The 17,445-nt window shown below is 42.0% G+C and overlaps 1 protein-coding gene and 1 pseudogene across 1 annotated transcript; both read right to left on the bottom strand.

Moving 5' to 3' along the window:
* Window positions 1–4,439: 4,439 nt before the first annotated feature.
* Window positions 4,440–10,160, bottom strand: Zscan12 (zinc finger and SCAN domain containing 12). The gene is given in 5 exon segments (XM_076939311.1): window positions 4,440–4,812; window positions 4,814–5,702; window positions 7,611–7,752; window positions 8,952–9,358; window positions 10,104–10,160. Coding segments are annotated over 4 exon segments (1,503 nt in total). The 5' UTR covers window positions 9,357–9,358; window positions 10,104–10,160; the 3' UTR covers window positions 4,440–4,745.
* Window positions 10,161–13,975: 3,815 nt separating this feature from the next.
* LOC117714382 (cytochrome c oxidase subunit 6A1, mitochondrial pseudogene) lies at window positions 13,976–14,291 on the bottom strand (annotated as a pseudogene).
* Between the last annotated feature and the right edge of the window lie 3,154 nt (window positions 14,292–17,445).

The raw sequence follows: 17,445 nt of genomic DNA on the forward strand, positions 1-17,445 counted from the left end.
AGGCTGATCCTTAAATGAGATCTCACCTTTGAGGTACAATTTTTTCTGTAAATCACTGTCCAGATTACCACTGGGCCTGTTTATGGGACACTGCCCAAAACATACAAGATTTATTATGGATAGATGATACCATAATATTAAGGTGTTTGGACCTGGGTCTGGGCTTTCCCAATAAGACTAAAAGGAATTAAAAATGACTATAGAAAATTATTCAGGGTCCTGAATACTACTGTAGTTCATGGTTTGTCCAATTGTAATATGCATTGTGTGTAGGAACTTAAAAGTATATGCTCTGGAACACAGCTGCTTGTGTTCAAACATGAGCCTACCATGTACTGTGTGACTCTGAGTAGGTAGAATTCAATCTCAGCCCGTGTTTAAGCTTATTTCTTTCCACTGCTTTAGAGACTCAGCTCTGCCAACGACTCCATGTACTTTGTTTACCTTAAAATGTCTTAATATGAATTAATTATAAAAAAAGAGAAATCAGAAAACTAGAGCAGTTACTTCTACTAGGTTGGTGAATTACTGCCTGCAGTAATTACTTACACCTAGGACCTATGTGTTCCTCTCTGCTTCCTGCTGTGCATTTTAAAATCTGCAGGAAGATACAAAGGGAATCAGGCACCATGGCTCATATCTGTAATCCTAGCACTTACAGGCTGAGGGAAGAGGGCTGTCAAAAATCTGAGAATACCCTGGGTTACATAACTTATAGGTTTCTCCTCCAATGCAATATGCCGATTCACGCCAAAGTAAGAGTATAAAGGCAAGCTTATTGAGAGACAGCTCTCTGTCAAATTCACTGACCTCAAAGACCAATGGAGTTATTCACCACCTAAAGCAAGGGGGTTTTATAGGTCCTGGGTGCCAGCTGCTGATGTTAGCTAGGGGTGCACTGGAAAATGGAAAAAAAAAAAAAAACTGAGCCTCTGGTTGGGCACTCTTGGGTGAGTTGCTGGGGAGACATGACATGGTTGCCTGGAGTTTTCTCCTTGCCGGTGGGGTTGGGGGAGAAAGAACAGATGGGGTTTATCAGCTTGTATGGAGGTGACGGGATTCCAACCAAACAATAGCTACAAAAAGATGTCTTCCTGGCCACCGAGAGGCATTTTCTGTTCACTGTACGGTAACACCCCAATCATACACCTCCTATCTGTCATGTCCTCCACTTGGCCCTGACTCTGGGTTGCCAATCTGGCTTTACCTAGCCACATCCCATTGTGTTTTCTCTGTTCTGAACAAGGCTTGATCTCTTCTGATACATATGTGGAGATTCCATGCCCCTCTTTTTGGGGTACAGTGTATTCTTAAGCACAAGAAGCCAGAACAAAGCACCCACAGTTAAGTTTACCAACTATAGCTCTCAGTGTAACATATTCCATTGTTCTGGTCTTGGCTCAAGGTCTGTTTACACAAAATACTTATGAGTTGTTGAACAGTGTGCAGAAACGAAACTGGAAGAACATTTGTGTAGTGACAGCATATGGTAAGCAAAGCAAGAAACGGTGAAGACTCGGGAGTGGAAAAGCAGTTCTAAGAGACGCATTCCAGCAGCCAGGCAGCTCTGGTTACTATGCTGTTAATTTTTGTTTCAGTAGCACATCTGTGAGTTCTGAGCAGATGAGTACTGCCAGCATTGACCTGCTAAGGAGGATATTCTCATAGAGATTAGCAGGAGGCAGGCCGAGTCAAGTAGAGCTCACACATATACAGGTCTCTATATATAGGCTCCACATCTACAGGTCTCCAGCTTCATCTGGGATCCTGAGTGCTGGTTACAAAGCAGATTTTGCTAAGCCCGGCTGCTTTACTCGTACAACCCTGGTGTTCATGTTAGGGAAGGCCTGGAACAGTAAGCAGTTTTAGCTTTTAGCACTGGAGATTTAATGTGGAGCCCTATCCACACTTAGAAAGTACTCCAACACTGAGCTATTTTCAACCCTTTTCTTTTCTTTCTTTTAAACTTTTCTTCGAGAGACAAGTTCGAAGTCACCCAGGTTGGCCTTAAACTTTCTTTCTGAATCAGCCTCCTCAGTAGTTCCCACCAGCTCCAGGTGAGTTATTTCTCAACAGCTCATCTGCTTTGAGATGCTTGAGAATGGAATGTTTTTCAAGTCATGAAAAGGCTGGTGAGATGTCTCAGCTGGTAAAGATCCTGGCTGCCAAGCCTGATAGGCTGACCTTGACCCGGAGGTGGAAGTACAAACTCTCCAGTTGTCCTCTGATTCCCACACATAAGCCATAACATGCAACACACACACACACACACACACACACACACACACACACACACACGATAAATAAATCTTTAAAAATGTCATGCTAGCTCCAACACCAAAAGCCATTGTGACACACAAGAAGCATGCATCTCATAAAACTAAAACCATTATCGTTTCTATGAGAGAATGTATTGCATGAGCAGGAACTCAATTCCCAACCTAGTGATGCTATTCTGTGTAAGAGGCACTGGGGAGATGAGAATATCATTTTGATCAAGGGGAGACCTAATAAAGAGTGGGGTGACTATTCTTTCTCCTTTCCTTTTTGCCCCTGTGCATGAACTGAAATCCACTGATGAGCTGGACAGAAGGTAAGAGTGGACTGCAGCTGTGCTGAGATAATGTCTTAAACAGGAAGTTTGTGTGGCAAGGTAAGATGAAAATAATGAGCTATCTTAATAGTGAGTAAAAATGATCCAGGAGCCACGATTCATGTGGCCCGACTACTCACTAATAAAATCACCATAGGTTCTCAACCAAAGCAGTTGTTCTGACTCAACAAGGGTAGTGAGTGGCAGCCTCCTATTGGAGGGGAGCAACATCTTGTAGGCACTCAGTAAAGTATGAGAACCAAAAGGCTACACCAATGCTCAAGAATATAGAACCCAGTATTAACAGAACTAGGATACCAAGGCTTTAAGATGTGTGGGATTTTTTGTTTGTTTTTATAATGTATTTTTATGTTCATTGATGTTCTACCTGCATGTGTCTGTGTGAGGTTATCAGAAGCTCTGGAACTGGAGTTATGGACAGGTCTGAACTGCCATGTGGGTGCTGGGAAGTGAACTCATGTCCTCTGGAAGAGCAGTCACTGTTCTTAACCACTACTGAGCCCTCTCTCCAGTCCTTTCCCCATCCATAATATACTTAAATTTGAAATAATGGAAAGGCCACACCAAATTCTACTTTTAGGCCCTAATGGTGTTCACCTTGTGGAGCTGAGGACAAATGTTCTGGAAATCTGTGGTGGTTCCTGCTCATCAAGAGTCACAATAACATCTAGACATCTGAGCATTTTGAGTGGGATGGGAACACATTTAGAGACAGGTTCTGTGTTATCAAGTCTGGCAAGACATCCTGTCTCAGCCTTCTTAGAGGCTGGGACTACAATACTTCCATGGCCAGGTAAACCTTCAAAGATCTGAGATTGAATCCAGGGCCTCATTCAGTGCACACAGACATTTTAAACACATGACGCCACAGGTGATATTGATGTTTACCCACATTGGGGTATCATGGGAGTAACTGGATTAGACTGGATTAGAAGCCAGATACCAGATATGTTTTCTGGTCTTCCTCCCTGTGTTATTATAGCTGTCATCTGCTCTTTTTATGTGTGGAATGGTTTGCCTGCATGTATGTGTGTGGACCACTTCTGTACCTCATGCCTACAGGTTAGAGGAAGGCATCAGATGCCATGGAACCAGAGTTATAGATGGTTTTGAGCCATCACCATGTGGGTGATAGGAACCAAACCCAGGCTTGTCTGCAAGAGCAACAAGTACTCTTAACTGCTGAGCCATCTCTCCAGCCCCCAGCATCCTGCTTTCTTTTTCTTTAGGTTTCATGTAGTTCAGGCTGGCCTTGAACTCCTAATCCTCCTGCTTCAGCATCTTGAGATGTGCTGTGATAAACAGTATGTATGACCACCTATTTCTACAATATATCTGTACTTAGAGGTATTTTACAGACAATGAGCAGAGTGCTCTGTCAGTGCATTACAAGAACTGGCTAGCATTACTAGACCGTCCTCCTACTCAGTCCACAAGCTATTTCCATCTAATGCCCATCAGCTAAGCACTTAAAACTCTCTAGCAGGCTGGCTTCCAAACTACCTGCACCCTTGCTTCTGCTCACCTGGTTCACCTAAATGTTTTCTTCCTTTTGTCTTTCAGATCTACTCACCATTATTATTTTCAATAAAAATAATTTCAGAAATCTTTCCTGAGCAGCTGTACAAGGAGTCTGTCCTTCAAAGTTTGTGATACTTATTTTCTACTACTTTAATTCTAAAACACACTGAGCATCAACTGCACTGTCCTTCTCTTTAACTATGGTAAACTTCCACATCGCGGGCTAGGTTGTAAATGTTCTAAGAAATCTGGAGTTAGACTTCCTTCTTTCACAGCCCCACAACAAAGGACAGTACACAGAGGGTGCTCATCTAATATTTATGGTCTCAGAGCAGCAAAGGCTGAAGTGTCACCACAAAACATTACAAATACAGTATTTCTCAGCAGCCTACACTCAGATGGCTTCCCTGGAGTCATCACACAGAATTCTTGCTCTTTTGTGACTAGTCTGATGATAAGAGTTGAGTTCTGTGTGAATAATTCCCCACACACAACACTTTTAGGGACCACGTCTACTACAGATTCTCTAGTGCTTACTAAGCTCTGACTCCTATCAGAAGGTCTTGCCACATTCACCACATTTGTAGGACCTTCCTGCAATGTGGGTTCCCTAGTGATCCATGAGTTCTGACATCTGAATGAAGGCCTTCCCGCCCTCAGCACATCTATAAGATCTCTCCAGTATGAATTTGCTCATGTTCTGTAAGACTTGGTTTTTGACCAAATGCTTTTCCACATACACTGCACTTGTAGGGCTTCTCGCTGGTGTGGTTCCTCTGCTGCTGAGTAGGACCACTTTGAGTGAAGGGCTTCCCCTTGTGATGGGTTTCCTGATGGGTAGCAAGAGATGAGTTATAAACAAAAGCTTTCCCACAATCACTGCATTCATAGGGTTTTGCACCAGTGTGAACTCCTTGGTGCTGAGAAAGTGTGGAACGGCGATTAAAACTTTTATTACACTGAAGACACTGATAAGGTCTGTTTCTTCTGTGGCTCTTGAGATGGTGAAAGAGGCCTGCTTTCTGGCAAAAGGCTTTGCCACATTCATTACAGTGGTAGTGTTTTTCTCCCGAGTGAAGTCTCTGATGTTGGTTAAGAGCTGACCACTGGCCAAAAGCCCTGCCACATTCATTACATTTATATGGTTTCTCCCCAGTGTGTACCACCTTATGTCGAATAAGAACAGTCCTCCATCGGAAAGTTTTCCCACATTCTTCACATTTGTAGGGCCTGTCTCCAGTGTGGACTCTCTTATGCTCTATGAGGCGGGAGTGCTGAGTAAAAGTCTTTCCACACTCATCACACCCATGCACTTTGCGCCCTGGACACATGTTCTGGTGTTCAGCATGGTCTGAGTTCTCAGCTGTTACCCCATTTTCATTACTCAGAGGCTGGCTGTCTTCATGGGAAACACCAGAAGACTCTTCTCCAGGGTCACGAGTTCCTTCACAGGCAAGTGCGTCCTTTGCTAATCTGCTAGAGGGATTCTGTTCTGCTTCCACTCCTTCCCAGAGGCCTTGCTTTAGAGTCACATTCCTGGACTCATTTCCAGTGTCAGCACCTGAAACTACAAAAAGCAGCCTGCATGTTACCTATTCCCCAGGTAGTAAATGGCAGCTTACGAAATTAGCAACATAAAAGTATTCAAATGAAAGTTACATAAGATCGAAGAGTTTCTACTACAAACTACAAAACTACATTAGGGTACAAGATATAATGCACTCCAAAAATGTATAAAGAGATAATAAAACAACAGAAAACTGGGAGACGGGAAACTATATGTTTCCAAGAAAGGAGACGCACAGTGCTTACTTATCACAGGAGAGGTACTACTCCATTATCAGGCAAAATGAGTTAAACAGCACATATAATGTTTAAATTGTTTTATTATTTTCTGTTTGAGTGTGCACATGCCATGGCACATGTTTGGAAATCAGAGGACAACTTTTGGAAGTTGGTTTTCTCCTATTGTGGCTTCTGGGGATAAATTCAGGTTGCCAGCTTTGCACAGCACGTACTTAAACCTGCTGAGCCATCTTGCCAGCATAAGGTATAATTGTTCACTCACTGGATTTACCTAATTAGTTTGGTATTATACTGTAGCCACAAAATGGGTATTTCAAACTGCTGATAGGAATTTATCCAAATTGTTAATGGAAAGCAATTTCACAATAACTACTAACATTATACAGTATGTAACTTTCAGCACAACAGAAGTACAGACAAGAATCTATGCTGTTATTTATTGCAACAATATTTGTTATAAGAAAATGCCAAAGACAAATGTCATCAGTAGCAGCTGGCTAACCTGCTTTGTGCTTTGTCTATACTTTTTAAAAAAAGATTTATTTATGTAAATTTATGATAAATAGATTTATTTATTTATCTATCTATCTATCTATCTATCTATCTATCTATCTATTTATTTATACTGCCGCTCTCTTCACACACACCAGAAGAGGGCATCTGATCCCATTACAGATGGTCAGGAGCCATCTGTTGCTGGAAACTGAATTCAAGACCTCTGGAAGAGCAGTCAGTGCTCTTAACTGCTGAGCCATCTCTCCAGCCCCTTGTCTATACTTTTTAATGTTAATCGGCTGTTAAGAAATTGAAAGTGCAAAAAGTCTACCATCTTAATGTGAAAGAAATTGTTTACTATAAAAAATCTTCACATCTTAATGTGAAATTTTCACATCTTAATGTGAAAGAAAATGTTTACTATAAAAAAATCTCAGAAGGACACATAAAAAATTTTAAAAGTGACAATTAACTTCAGAATTGCGGGGGAGACTAGATGAATTAAATGGCACAGAAATCCTTCACTGGATAATTTTTATAAATCCTTTTATACCTTAGAACAGTTTACCTATTAAAAAATTAGAAACCAGAGTTAGCAGAAATGAGGAAGGCAGCGAGTCCCCATCTGTTCACCACCTCTACCATTACTATCATGGTCATTTTACTGTCCTTCAGTAAGGTAAATACTTCTTCTCAGACTACTAGGGAGTTACAGACATCATGTAACAAAAACTTATTTACTACAAGAACTAAGGATATAGTCCAAGGGGAAGACAGAAATACTGTTTAATATATCCAAGTGTACAATTAGCAGAGAGGTCAGAATAAGGGATTGTAATTACTAGAAGAATGAAATTAAGTAAACCTAAACAGAATAAAGCCAGAATTTAGAAAACTACTAATTTTCTAAGAAAAAGGGGGCTGTGGATGCACCTTAGAGAGATACAGTACTTGTCTGGCATGCATGAGGTTCTGGGTTTAAAGGAAGAAAGGGGGTGGAGGGTTATGGATAACTAAAGGGTGACAAACACATGGATGTTGACACATAAAAGTTAACACATGAGCATCAGATTTCTGGACAGCCCTCCCAATTTTAATGAGAAACAATGGGAAGCCCCAAGGAGCCCTGGGGTCCTGTTAGCTCTGCTTCCCCTTCTTTTCCTTCCTTCTTTACCTTGTTCCTCCTGGGCTTCACGGTCTGCAGGTCCACACCCTGCCTTGGCTTTGACAAACTGAAGGGACACACTGGGTTTCTGCTCTGCTGCTAAAGGCTTCGTCTCCTGTAACATTTCCTGTTCTTCAGTTTGGACCGAGGCCTGAGAGAAATGAGAGAAGCACTCTAACAACAGCAAACAAGAGTACAGTGTTCAGAGTCACCTCCCTGCTTAAGCCTGAATGACTTTTTTCACAGCAATCAGCCTGTGTTGAGCTCACTCACTTTTTAAGGTCATTTGAAAATGTCACCCTCTCATTTTCCCTGATACTGCTAAATTTTGCTAATTGTTCTGTTATTTTTACATATTTGCCTAGTGCTCAAAGAATGGAGTATAGGAAAGAGGTGAAAGGAGAGATGGAAAGAAAGCAGAGAGGAGGAAGAAGGAAGGGGCTGGAGAACGGCTCAATAGTTAAGAACACTTGCTGCACTTCAGAGGACTAGGATGTAGGGTTCCCAACATCCACACTGGGCGATTTCCAACTGTCTGTGTCTCTAGTTAATAGGTATAACTTCCTAAAATGATTTCCATTAATTCTACTTTTGACCTACAGGCCTCCTCACCACCATGTAGAATTTACCCAATATAGCAACCAGAGTGATTATTTTACAATTTACTTTGTATTTCTCTTCGGCTCAAAGCTAGACACTGACTTTCCATCTGCCAAAATCTAAAATCGTTATAATGGTCTCTAAGTCTGTATATGATATAATTTCTTTAATTCTTGCATCTTCTCTACAAACTCACCTCTACCCTGGGCATACTGCAGCACTTGAGGCCTGTGAGGCCGATATCTCCTCTGCTGTGACCTTCACGTCCTTTACTGCCCTTTCTCTATTGCTTCTGGCATGTTTATCAACATCTAACTCCTCACACATTTATGAAACCTCTTTTCTTCTATGTCTTCTCACTAGACTAGAATCTACATAGTAACTTGTATATAGTGTTCGTTCGCTGGTACATTGTAGCAGGATATCTTCTTGCTACATTGTATTTGCAGTGGAGCTCAGTGATTGGGCAGTAGGAGAGAAGGTGGAGCTGGGAGAAGGAAAGAGAAGGAGAATAAAGGAGGAGAGGTAGCAACCATGGAGGAGGACTAATGGGTCGGAAGCAGTCCTGGGCAGCAATTTCTATCAAAAGGTTAGATATTGGGTAACAATTCTAATTGTGGGGGCATCCCCAAATTCCCATGAAACTCAAGTCCCCTTTGGATCTACCTAAATGTCAATATACTTCACTTTGGCCTACAAATTCAGGATTGAGTTTAGGAAACAGAACCTACGTTTTTTTTTTTTCCTTACCTGGTATCCTAGTTCATCAAGCTCTCTCTCTAAATCCTCCAGCACAGTCACCACCTCCTCCACACTCTCGGGATTCTGCTCCTGCACCCAGGCCTGCAGCTCCCCTGGCAGGATGGTCAGGAACTGCTCCAGCACCAGCAGCTCCAGGATCTGCTCTTTGCTGTTCAAGTCTGGTCGCAGCCACTGACGGCAAAGTTCCCTGAGTCGGCTCAAAGCCTCCCGGGGTCCAGATGTTTCCTGGTAGCAAAACTCTCTGAAGTATTTTCGGAAGACATCTCTATTATAAGTGGTGTTGTGTAGGTTCCTATCTTGTCTGGTGGTATACTTACACTCTTCTTCCATTTTTATTGCCAAAAGTCCATCCTGGTTCTTACAGATCTTGGTATCACTAGTAGATGCCATCATAGCTATATAAAAGATTTATCAGTGTTTCAAGTAATAACTCCTTGGTAAATTTTCTTACCGAGTACACCTAAGGGATAAGTCATCATTACAAACGCAAACTACAATTAGCAGATACCGAATATTCTAAGATTTAAGCAGGAGAGTTGAAAGACTCCCCTCAGGTTAATGCTCTGTATTGACAGGAAGTACATGGACTTTCACAAAAATCGACAAAAGTGAAAAAGATGTCAAATAGTTTCAGGACTTCAGGGAGTAAAGTTTAGTAAGAAACTTACCTCCACTTACTCCTAGAGTAAACCACAACTAACTAAAATAAAACAAAAAATTTTAGAATGAGCAGATGGTGTTGGGGAAGGGCAAGCGCTGCCTACACTGTGAGACGTTCAGTAACAGTACCACAAAATATAACAAGAGTTAGAAGAGTACAAGAATAGGGTACTCCTGCCTTGCTGCTTTTGAAATTTTTCTGCATACCTGATACAAATCATATATACACAGTACAGTCTCACGAACTGGCTTTAGCCGGGACGTAATCATTCATAAAGGTTAAAAGTTGGAGAGATCACTCTGTTTTTCTCCTGCCTCTCCAGTTCTGTGATTCTAAACCTAACAAGTTCTGCAGCGTCTCGGCCAGCTCTGCGCCCCATAGGCACCAGGCCTTTCCCCCGGTTCCAACCGTCTTTCTAAGACCAGCAGTCTAGGTAGCAGCGAGCACCCTCCCCCAGCCTGGAGCTAGAGCTCGCTCACCGAGTGGCTCCTGCACAGAGAAGGGAATCCAGCCCGCCCAGGAACCGGAAGCCAGGAACGAGGATTGTCACAAAGGCCGGAAGCGGTGGAGCCGGGTTACTCCCAGAGCCACTCTAGGGAGCCACGGAGTTCTACTCAGTGGTTTGTCCTTAAACCTGCGAAAGAAGTTGGGGTTTTCTGTCTGAGCGGACTGAGCCAATCAGGAGGGAGAGCATTCCCGTCCTTGTCTGGTTTCGCGTTTGTGTTTCAGTATCTCTAAGATTAGTGATGCCTCAAAGAGACATTCTCCCGGATCCTTTCAAACCCAGCTATGCTGCCCCATTGTGGACAATGTCCTCAAACCCAGCCTGTGGAGTTTTGACGACCTTGTCAATAATTCTCAGGTGTCCTTATTTTATGCTGATAATATGATCATAAATTTGGAAAGCCAGAACGGTCAATGGGAAAAATATATTAAAAGGTTAATTTAGCAAGTTAACAGGGTATTATGAACACTAAAATCAGCCTTCATAAGTATAGTTGTGAATGAAAGGGCCACCGCTACAAAAGCAACAGCAAAACTATACACGCTCAAGAGATGTGCCACAGTTACTTGGAGCCAAGTTTAAAACACTCTTTAAAAGCCAAATATGAACGTAAATAGGAAGCAATGCGCTTTCTTGGGTAGAAAAACTCAACATAGTCAGTACTTCTTAAATGTTTACAACTATGGTATCCCAATAAACACAACTATTTTTCTAGAATTAAAATTGTATCTATATAGATAGATAGATAGATAGATAGATATTTTTTAATTTGAAAAGAGAGTCCAAAAAAAAAAAAAAAAAAAACCGCCCTGAAAAACAATAATGATTAACAGACTTACCATATACTAGAACATTCTGTGTTCTAGAAGTGAAAAAAAAAGTCTCATCCTGTTCTTAGGGAGCTAATGTACATGGAGAGGATAACCAAAAACCAAGCACAAACTCCCAAAGACAGTAATAATTTATTAAGCAAAATATATGCGGACTGTGGCTTAGGAACATTGATTTAGTTAACCAGAACAAAAGAAAGTAGTAAATAAAAACAACTTTAAAAAAAACAGTTGGTGGAAATGTAAGTTAGGTGGGTTATAACTGTCTGAAAAAGTCTTAGCCTTTTGATCGGTGAAACCAAGTAATCTGTTAGTATATTTCAAAGGGATTTACCTAATAAGCAGAAGGACATTAAGGCAGACACATGGGCGGGCAATGAATGAATGGTTATAAAGAGAGCTAAATGTAACAAAAGGCAATTTGTCTCTGGACCTGTAACTTTAAAAACTCTCCACAAGTGCCTAAGTTCTAATCATTCAATCAGTCTTGTAGATCTAACACAAATGTGGCTGTTTTTTTCCTTAGGAACATCAATTCATACCAGGTAGATATTAGCAGGTCTAGATGGCATTAGGCACGGGATCCCCTTCCCCCTCATACTCAAGAACTGAAACAGTAAGACTCCGGTTACTGGTCAAAAGAATAATATCTAAGTCACATTTCAGAGGCTATAAATATAACATTGTTAATAAATGAATATGTAAGCTCTATCAGATAACTAGCCAGAGGCTTTCTGGTAAAGAAGAAGCATTGTCCCTTCTTCATTAGACTGGGTCTGTCATTTACATGAATGGGAAAACAGCCCTCCGGGAAAGGGGTGTCAGATTCTACTACATTCTGTGCATTGGTAGTGTTTCTCCAGTGTGAAGTCTCTGGCACTGAAACAGGCCTGACCACTGGGTGAAAGGTCCTTCCACACGCTGCCTGCCTGTGTGTGTTCTCTGGTGCTCAATGAGAATGCAACTCTAAGTGAAGCCTTTTCCACAGATTTAGGATCTTTATGTAGCACCGTGAAAGGCAGCTTGGTTCCTGATTGAGCTAAGACTAGATACCCTGGTGACCCTACAGGGAAGACAGATGTTTCACCTGGTTCCCAGACACCGACACCAAGCTCCTGGCACAAGGCTACAGCCCTCCATAGATTTGTGGTCATCATTCATGTAAGGGCAACACCCTAAGCCCCTCCACAGGGAGAAGACATGACCCGTGGTCACATAGACTCAAGACAGATCTCCATTTTAATGAAGTACCTAAAGGCCTGGAGGACTTAGCCAATAAACTCTCCTTCCTGGACATGCCTCCCTGCAAAAGGTATTTAACCTCAGGCCTGCCCTGAGAAGTGGGGTACAGTTTTACTCATCCACTTTCTGCCATGATAATAAATGCCTTAAAACCATGGACTACCTCTTCTCATTGGGATCCGCCATGGGAGCCATGGAGCAGACCTTCACTTACAGAGCGGCCATCTAATCTCCCGTAGAAGGCCTCTCTGTGCTCCCAGTCATGACCAAGCCAAGTCAAGCCCAAGCCAGCAACCAGCCAACAAACCAAGGACTCTTCCCCCCACAGGACCAGCCCGAGCTCCCCTCTTCCCCCCACCCCCCGTAGGCCCCAGGCTAGATCCATCCCTTGGACCCCCACACAGTTCTCAGCTCTTCTGCAGCATCCAGCAGTGCCCGGAAGCCTGAGAACCAGACAGCTCCTGCCCCGTCGCAGGCCTGAGGACCCCACCCCCACCCCCAACTGTACTGCACCTCAGACTGCACTCCCCCACCCCCACCCCCGACCCCAGCAGTGTCCCCAAGGCTTCTCTACAGCCTGATACTGAAAGCAGCGTTGAAACATTCATGGTCAGCAAAGACCACCAACAATTTGTTAAATTTAGTCATAATAAAATATTAAGTCCCTACAGGGGCAGGGTGACCAAAAATAAAGGCATGCAAGGGCGTGCCCAGACAAGTCCAAACAAGCCCAAGTGAGTAATGGGCTATCTGGTGTTTACCTCTCTCTCCCTCCCTTTCTGGAAGGTCCTAGGTGCTGCAAGTTCTGCCAGTTCTGCAAGTTGCTGATGTTTGAAATATCCAATCATGTGTAGCCGCGAGAAAGTGCAACCAATCATATGTAACCGCGCCAAATTTTCCCGCTCTCCCCAACCCCTACCGATAAATATCCCAAGTTTCCTGGGTCCAGGGTCAGAATCTCTATCTCCTGTGTGAGATATGTTCCGGCCCGAGGGCCCTCGTCATTAAACCTCCTCTGCAATTGCATCAAGATGGTTTCTCGTGTGTCTTTGGGTTCGTGCAGGTCCGGACTTGGGTGAGGGTCCTCGTTTGGGGGTCTTTCAATACCAGCAAGAGCCATGTGGCAGAGCAGATACAGGACCCCACTAACTCTACATCTTTCTACTGATGAACTCAACTACTGCTTTTCCAATCTGCCCTCATGGTCACAATTGTCTCCACATCCAGGGGCCTGAGTAGCATCATCATTCTGAATTCCAGATGATTCTACAAGAGATTTCATTTCTTTAGAAATCTCCTTCTTTGAGGCTTAATCTTCACCCCAAGTCCCATTCTCAACACTGGAATAACAAGTGAGGAAAACTTTTTTCTAAAAGGGAGGGGACCAGTGTTTCTCGTACATCAGCAATGTTGAGGTTAGGAAGTGGCTCAGCCATTGAACTGTTTAAGGTATATCCAAATATAAAGGATGTATGTGGGGGGAGGGGGGATGTCTTTTATTTGGGAAGCCAGAACATTGGGGCAGGTAGCGAGGAATGTGCACTCGCTGCCAATGGGATCAACTCCAGTAACTTTTTTCCCCCCCTAAGTTTAAATTATTTATTTAAGCCATTTCCTCTTACAAGCAAAGGAATGGAAGATCAGAGTAATGTCACCATCTGAGAGAAGGAAAGACAAGCTTAGCATCCAATGGGCTTTCATGGTCCACACACAGAGTAAGGGTCCAAATCAGTGCTGTGGTCCCTTGTTGCCTGGGGGAATGTCCAGGTTTTCTTTACTCATCTTCATAACCGGTTGGAAGTAGGTTTACCTGAGGGTTGTGGAAGAGGGTATGGTTACCGTCTCCCCAGGGGAAGGCCTTGGTCCTGATGCAGAGTTGGACAAACGTGGGTCTCTTGTGCTCTTCATGTTCTGACTTCAGGAAAACGTTGAGCATGCTCACTCCCACCCTGGGCAGCCACAAAGTAGGTGAGGGTCTTCCACATATGAGCTGAACATTCCTCGCAATGGGCGCCACTCGACATGAACCACCCCATCTGTGGGAGTGCACGGTCAAGCAGCCAAGGTGCACATAACACCGTGGATGCCATCTTGGAACTACCTTCAATAACCTTTATCGGGTTCAACAACACAGGCTTTAGATCCGGAATTGTGGCCATGAAAGGCTTAGATCCAGGCATGATAGTACATGTCTTTAATCCCAGGAGACAGAAGCAAGCATTTCTCTGAGTTCAAACCCAGACTGGTACAGAACAAGTTAAGAGTGGTGGTATGAGCCTTTAATCCCAGCATTTAGGAGTCAGAGCCTTGCAAATCTCTGAGTTCAGGGTCAACTTACATCTTGTTCTGAAGCCAAACAGGAGTAAACTATCTTCAGGCAGCTAGGAGTCTCAAAGCCCACCCCCACAGTGACACAAGTCCTCCAACGAGGTCACACCTACTCCAACAAAGTCACACCTCCTATTAGTGCCACTGCCTGGCCAAAGCCTATTCAACCCACCACAGCCTCCATAAGATCAGGTTGTTAGCAAGCCTGTGAAGGATTTTATTAATTACTTATAAAAGGTTGAGAACCCAGACCGTTGTGGGTGATGCTGAAAGGTCCGGGACTCCCCAGAAAGGGGTCCACTTAAGTCACAGGATAACACGCACTCAAAGGACACACGAGAGACCGTCTTGCTGTAAAATACATGAGGTGGTTTATTAAATCAGAGCTCTGGGCCAGCCCATATCCCCATATCTCACATAGGGGATAGAGGGACTGACCTGGTGGCTCAGGGGCTTAGCGCTTATATATGGGCGGGGTAGGGAAAAATCGAACTTTCGCACGGGTGCACAGGATTGGTTGTTTTACCTTTTTTGAACACTAGTAGGCCGTACCATGGGGCAGGGTGTAGTTCTTCCCTTGGCCAGTCAGTTCCTGGGATGTTCTTAACAGGCCTTTGTACTGTAACTCCCCCCTCCTCTGTAACTAATTAGATGGACCCAAACCTGCTGGCAGGTGCTTTTCTGCCCAAGGTCTAAGGCGAAAAATTTATACATATTTCATAAGATGGCCTTTATAATTTTTCACTCTACAATGCCACCCCTGGGCTGGTGGTCCTGTGTCCTATAAGGAAGCAAGCTGAGCAAGCCAGGAAGAAGAAGCCAGTTAGCAGCACCCCTCCAAGGCCTTGCATCAGCTCCTGCCTTCAGGCTCCTGTTCTGTTTGAACTTCTGTTCTGACTTCCTTCAGTGATGGACTATGATGTGGAAGTGTAAGCTTAATAAACTCTTTCCTCCCTGAGTAGCTTTGATGGTGTCTCATCACAGCATTGGTAACCCTAAGATATGTACCAAATGTTACTAACAGTGATTGAGAGAAACAAGAAACCAGACCTGTTAAGCAGTCATGATTTTATAGTCCTTGTAAGCAATAATCAGATATTACTCTTTACTTTAGTGGTTAAAAACAGAAATGGAACTTTTTAAAGAATCACTGTAGTAGTATTGTAAATTTCATTCTTATTAGCAGTATACTAGTATTGCTTAGTTTGTAAACCTTGCTAATTGTAGTACAGGATACCTTGGACACTAATTTGATTAAGAGACATCAGTACTCAAAGTATAAAACACCATGAATGTTGTTATTAGAGATTGATGCATTTCATATATATTTGAATAAAAACAATTAACTAAAACCTACAAGCGTCTCTAACTTGAGTAAATGGGGTTGAAGTTATTTTGTTTGTTTAACATCTGATCCCAAAATGGAATTTATTTGGGAATATTTAAAAACTAGCATTGGGGAGCTGGAGAGCTAGCTCATTGGTTAACAGCACTTGTTGCTCTTCCAGAAGACCCCAGATTTGATTTCCAGAATACATGTGGCACTGAACAGACATCTGTAATCTCAGTTCCAGAGGATTCCAGCTCTCTGCTGTGGTCGCTGCGTGAAGGTAGTACACAGACACACATGCAGGCAAAATATCCATGTACATAGAATAAAAATAGATAAATTTTTATAAAAATGTAACCAGATTTTAAAATTCAAATTATATTGAATAATGGCAAAATATCCATGTACATAAAATAAAAATAGATAAATTTTTATAAAAATGTAACCAGATTTTAAAATTCAAATTATATTGAATAATGGCAAAACAAAGACTGAAAATGCTTGAATTTTATAAACATAAAAATTAGTTTTAAGTAATATAGGACTTCTGAATAAATAGTCACAATGAAAAACCATGAGTAATAAGAAGACATATTATACTCATTACAACTCTATTACAGCCCAAATTAGCATGGTTTTTATAATGCTTAAGAATATGCCAAGTCAAATGTTATTAAGTATCATAAAAAAATTTTAAATCTAACTATAAATGAATTTATAAGACATAAAAGTTTAGAGAAACATTCAATTACTTGGGATACTCGATTGTCAATAGAATTAAAGACAAATATTGTCTGTCATCCCTGGAGAATACATAACCGCGTTCTCAGGTGACCTTGGTCTATGTCTGGTGTGAGACAATTCATCACTTCAAGTTGTGTAGTTTACGAGTGGATTATCAGTATCTGAATATAGTCTTTTTCCTTCAGTCAAGTGAAGTCTTTGATATGAAGATCATTTTCTTATTTTCCCTCTTTGATGGATGAATTCATTTAGCTATACTTATCCTTTGAGGAAGACCCTGTAACTAATTATAAATTTTTAATTATCATAGTTAAAAGTCTTTTAAACTATGTGTTTTTCTTTAACACAGATGGCTAATATAGTTCATGTTTAAATGTTTTTGTACAGGATGTCAAGTACTTATTTTACGAGGAGATCATGATGCTATTCACAATGTAGAAGTCTTAACAGAAAGCCAAAGCTTTAACTAATTCTGACAATCTTAATTGTTTTCTAATAGGCCAAACTTTATGAACAGATTTAAATATTTGCCCATTGAAATTAATTACACATCCAATATGTGATCTAATAGCATGTCCCAAATAGGAGTAATTCTCTAAACAGAATTTTTCTCTGGTTAAGGCAATAATTGACTAACCAACAAACAGAAGCTTCGTCCAATGGAAAAACATATAAAATATATAAACATAAAATCTAATAAAATTTCCCATTTAGTAAAAAGATAAAACGAGCTCTTGGCTTTTTTGTAAATCATGTTTCCACACGTACACCCCATCCCAGGTAAACATTACTAAGAATAGGTCTACCATTAAGAAAACCATTGCTGTTGGGCAGTAGTGGCA

This window comes from Arvicanthis niloticus, chromosome 8, assembly GCF_011762505.2.
Source record: "Arvicanthis niloticus isolate mArvNil1 chromosome 8, mArvNil1.pat.X, whole genome shotgun sequence".
Taxonomy (NCBI): domain Eukaryota; kingdom Metazoa; phylum Chordata; class Mammalia; order Rodentia; family Muridae; genus Arvicanthis; species Arvicanthis niloticus.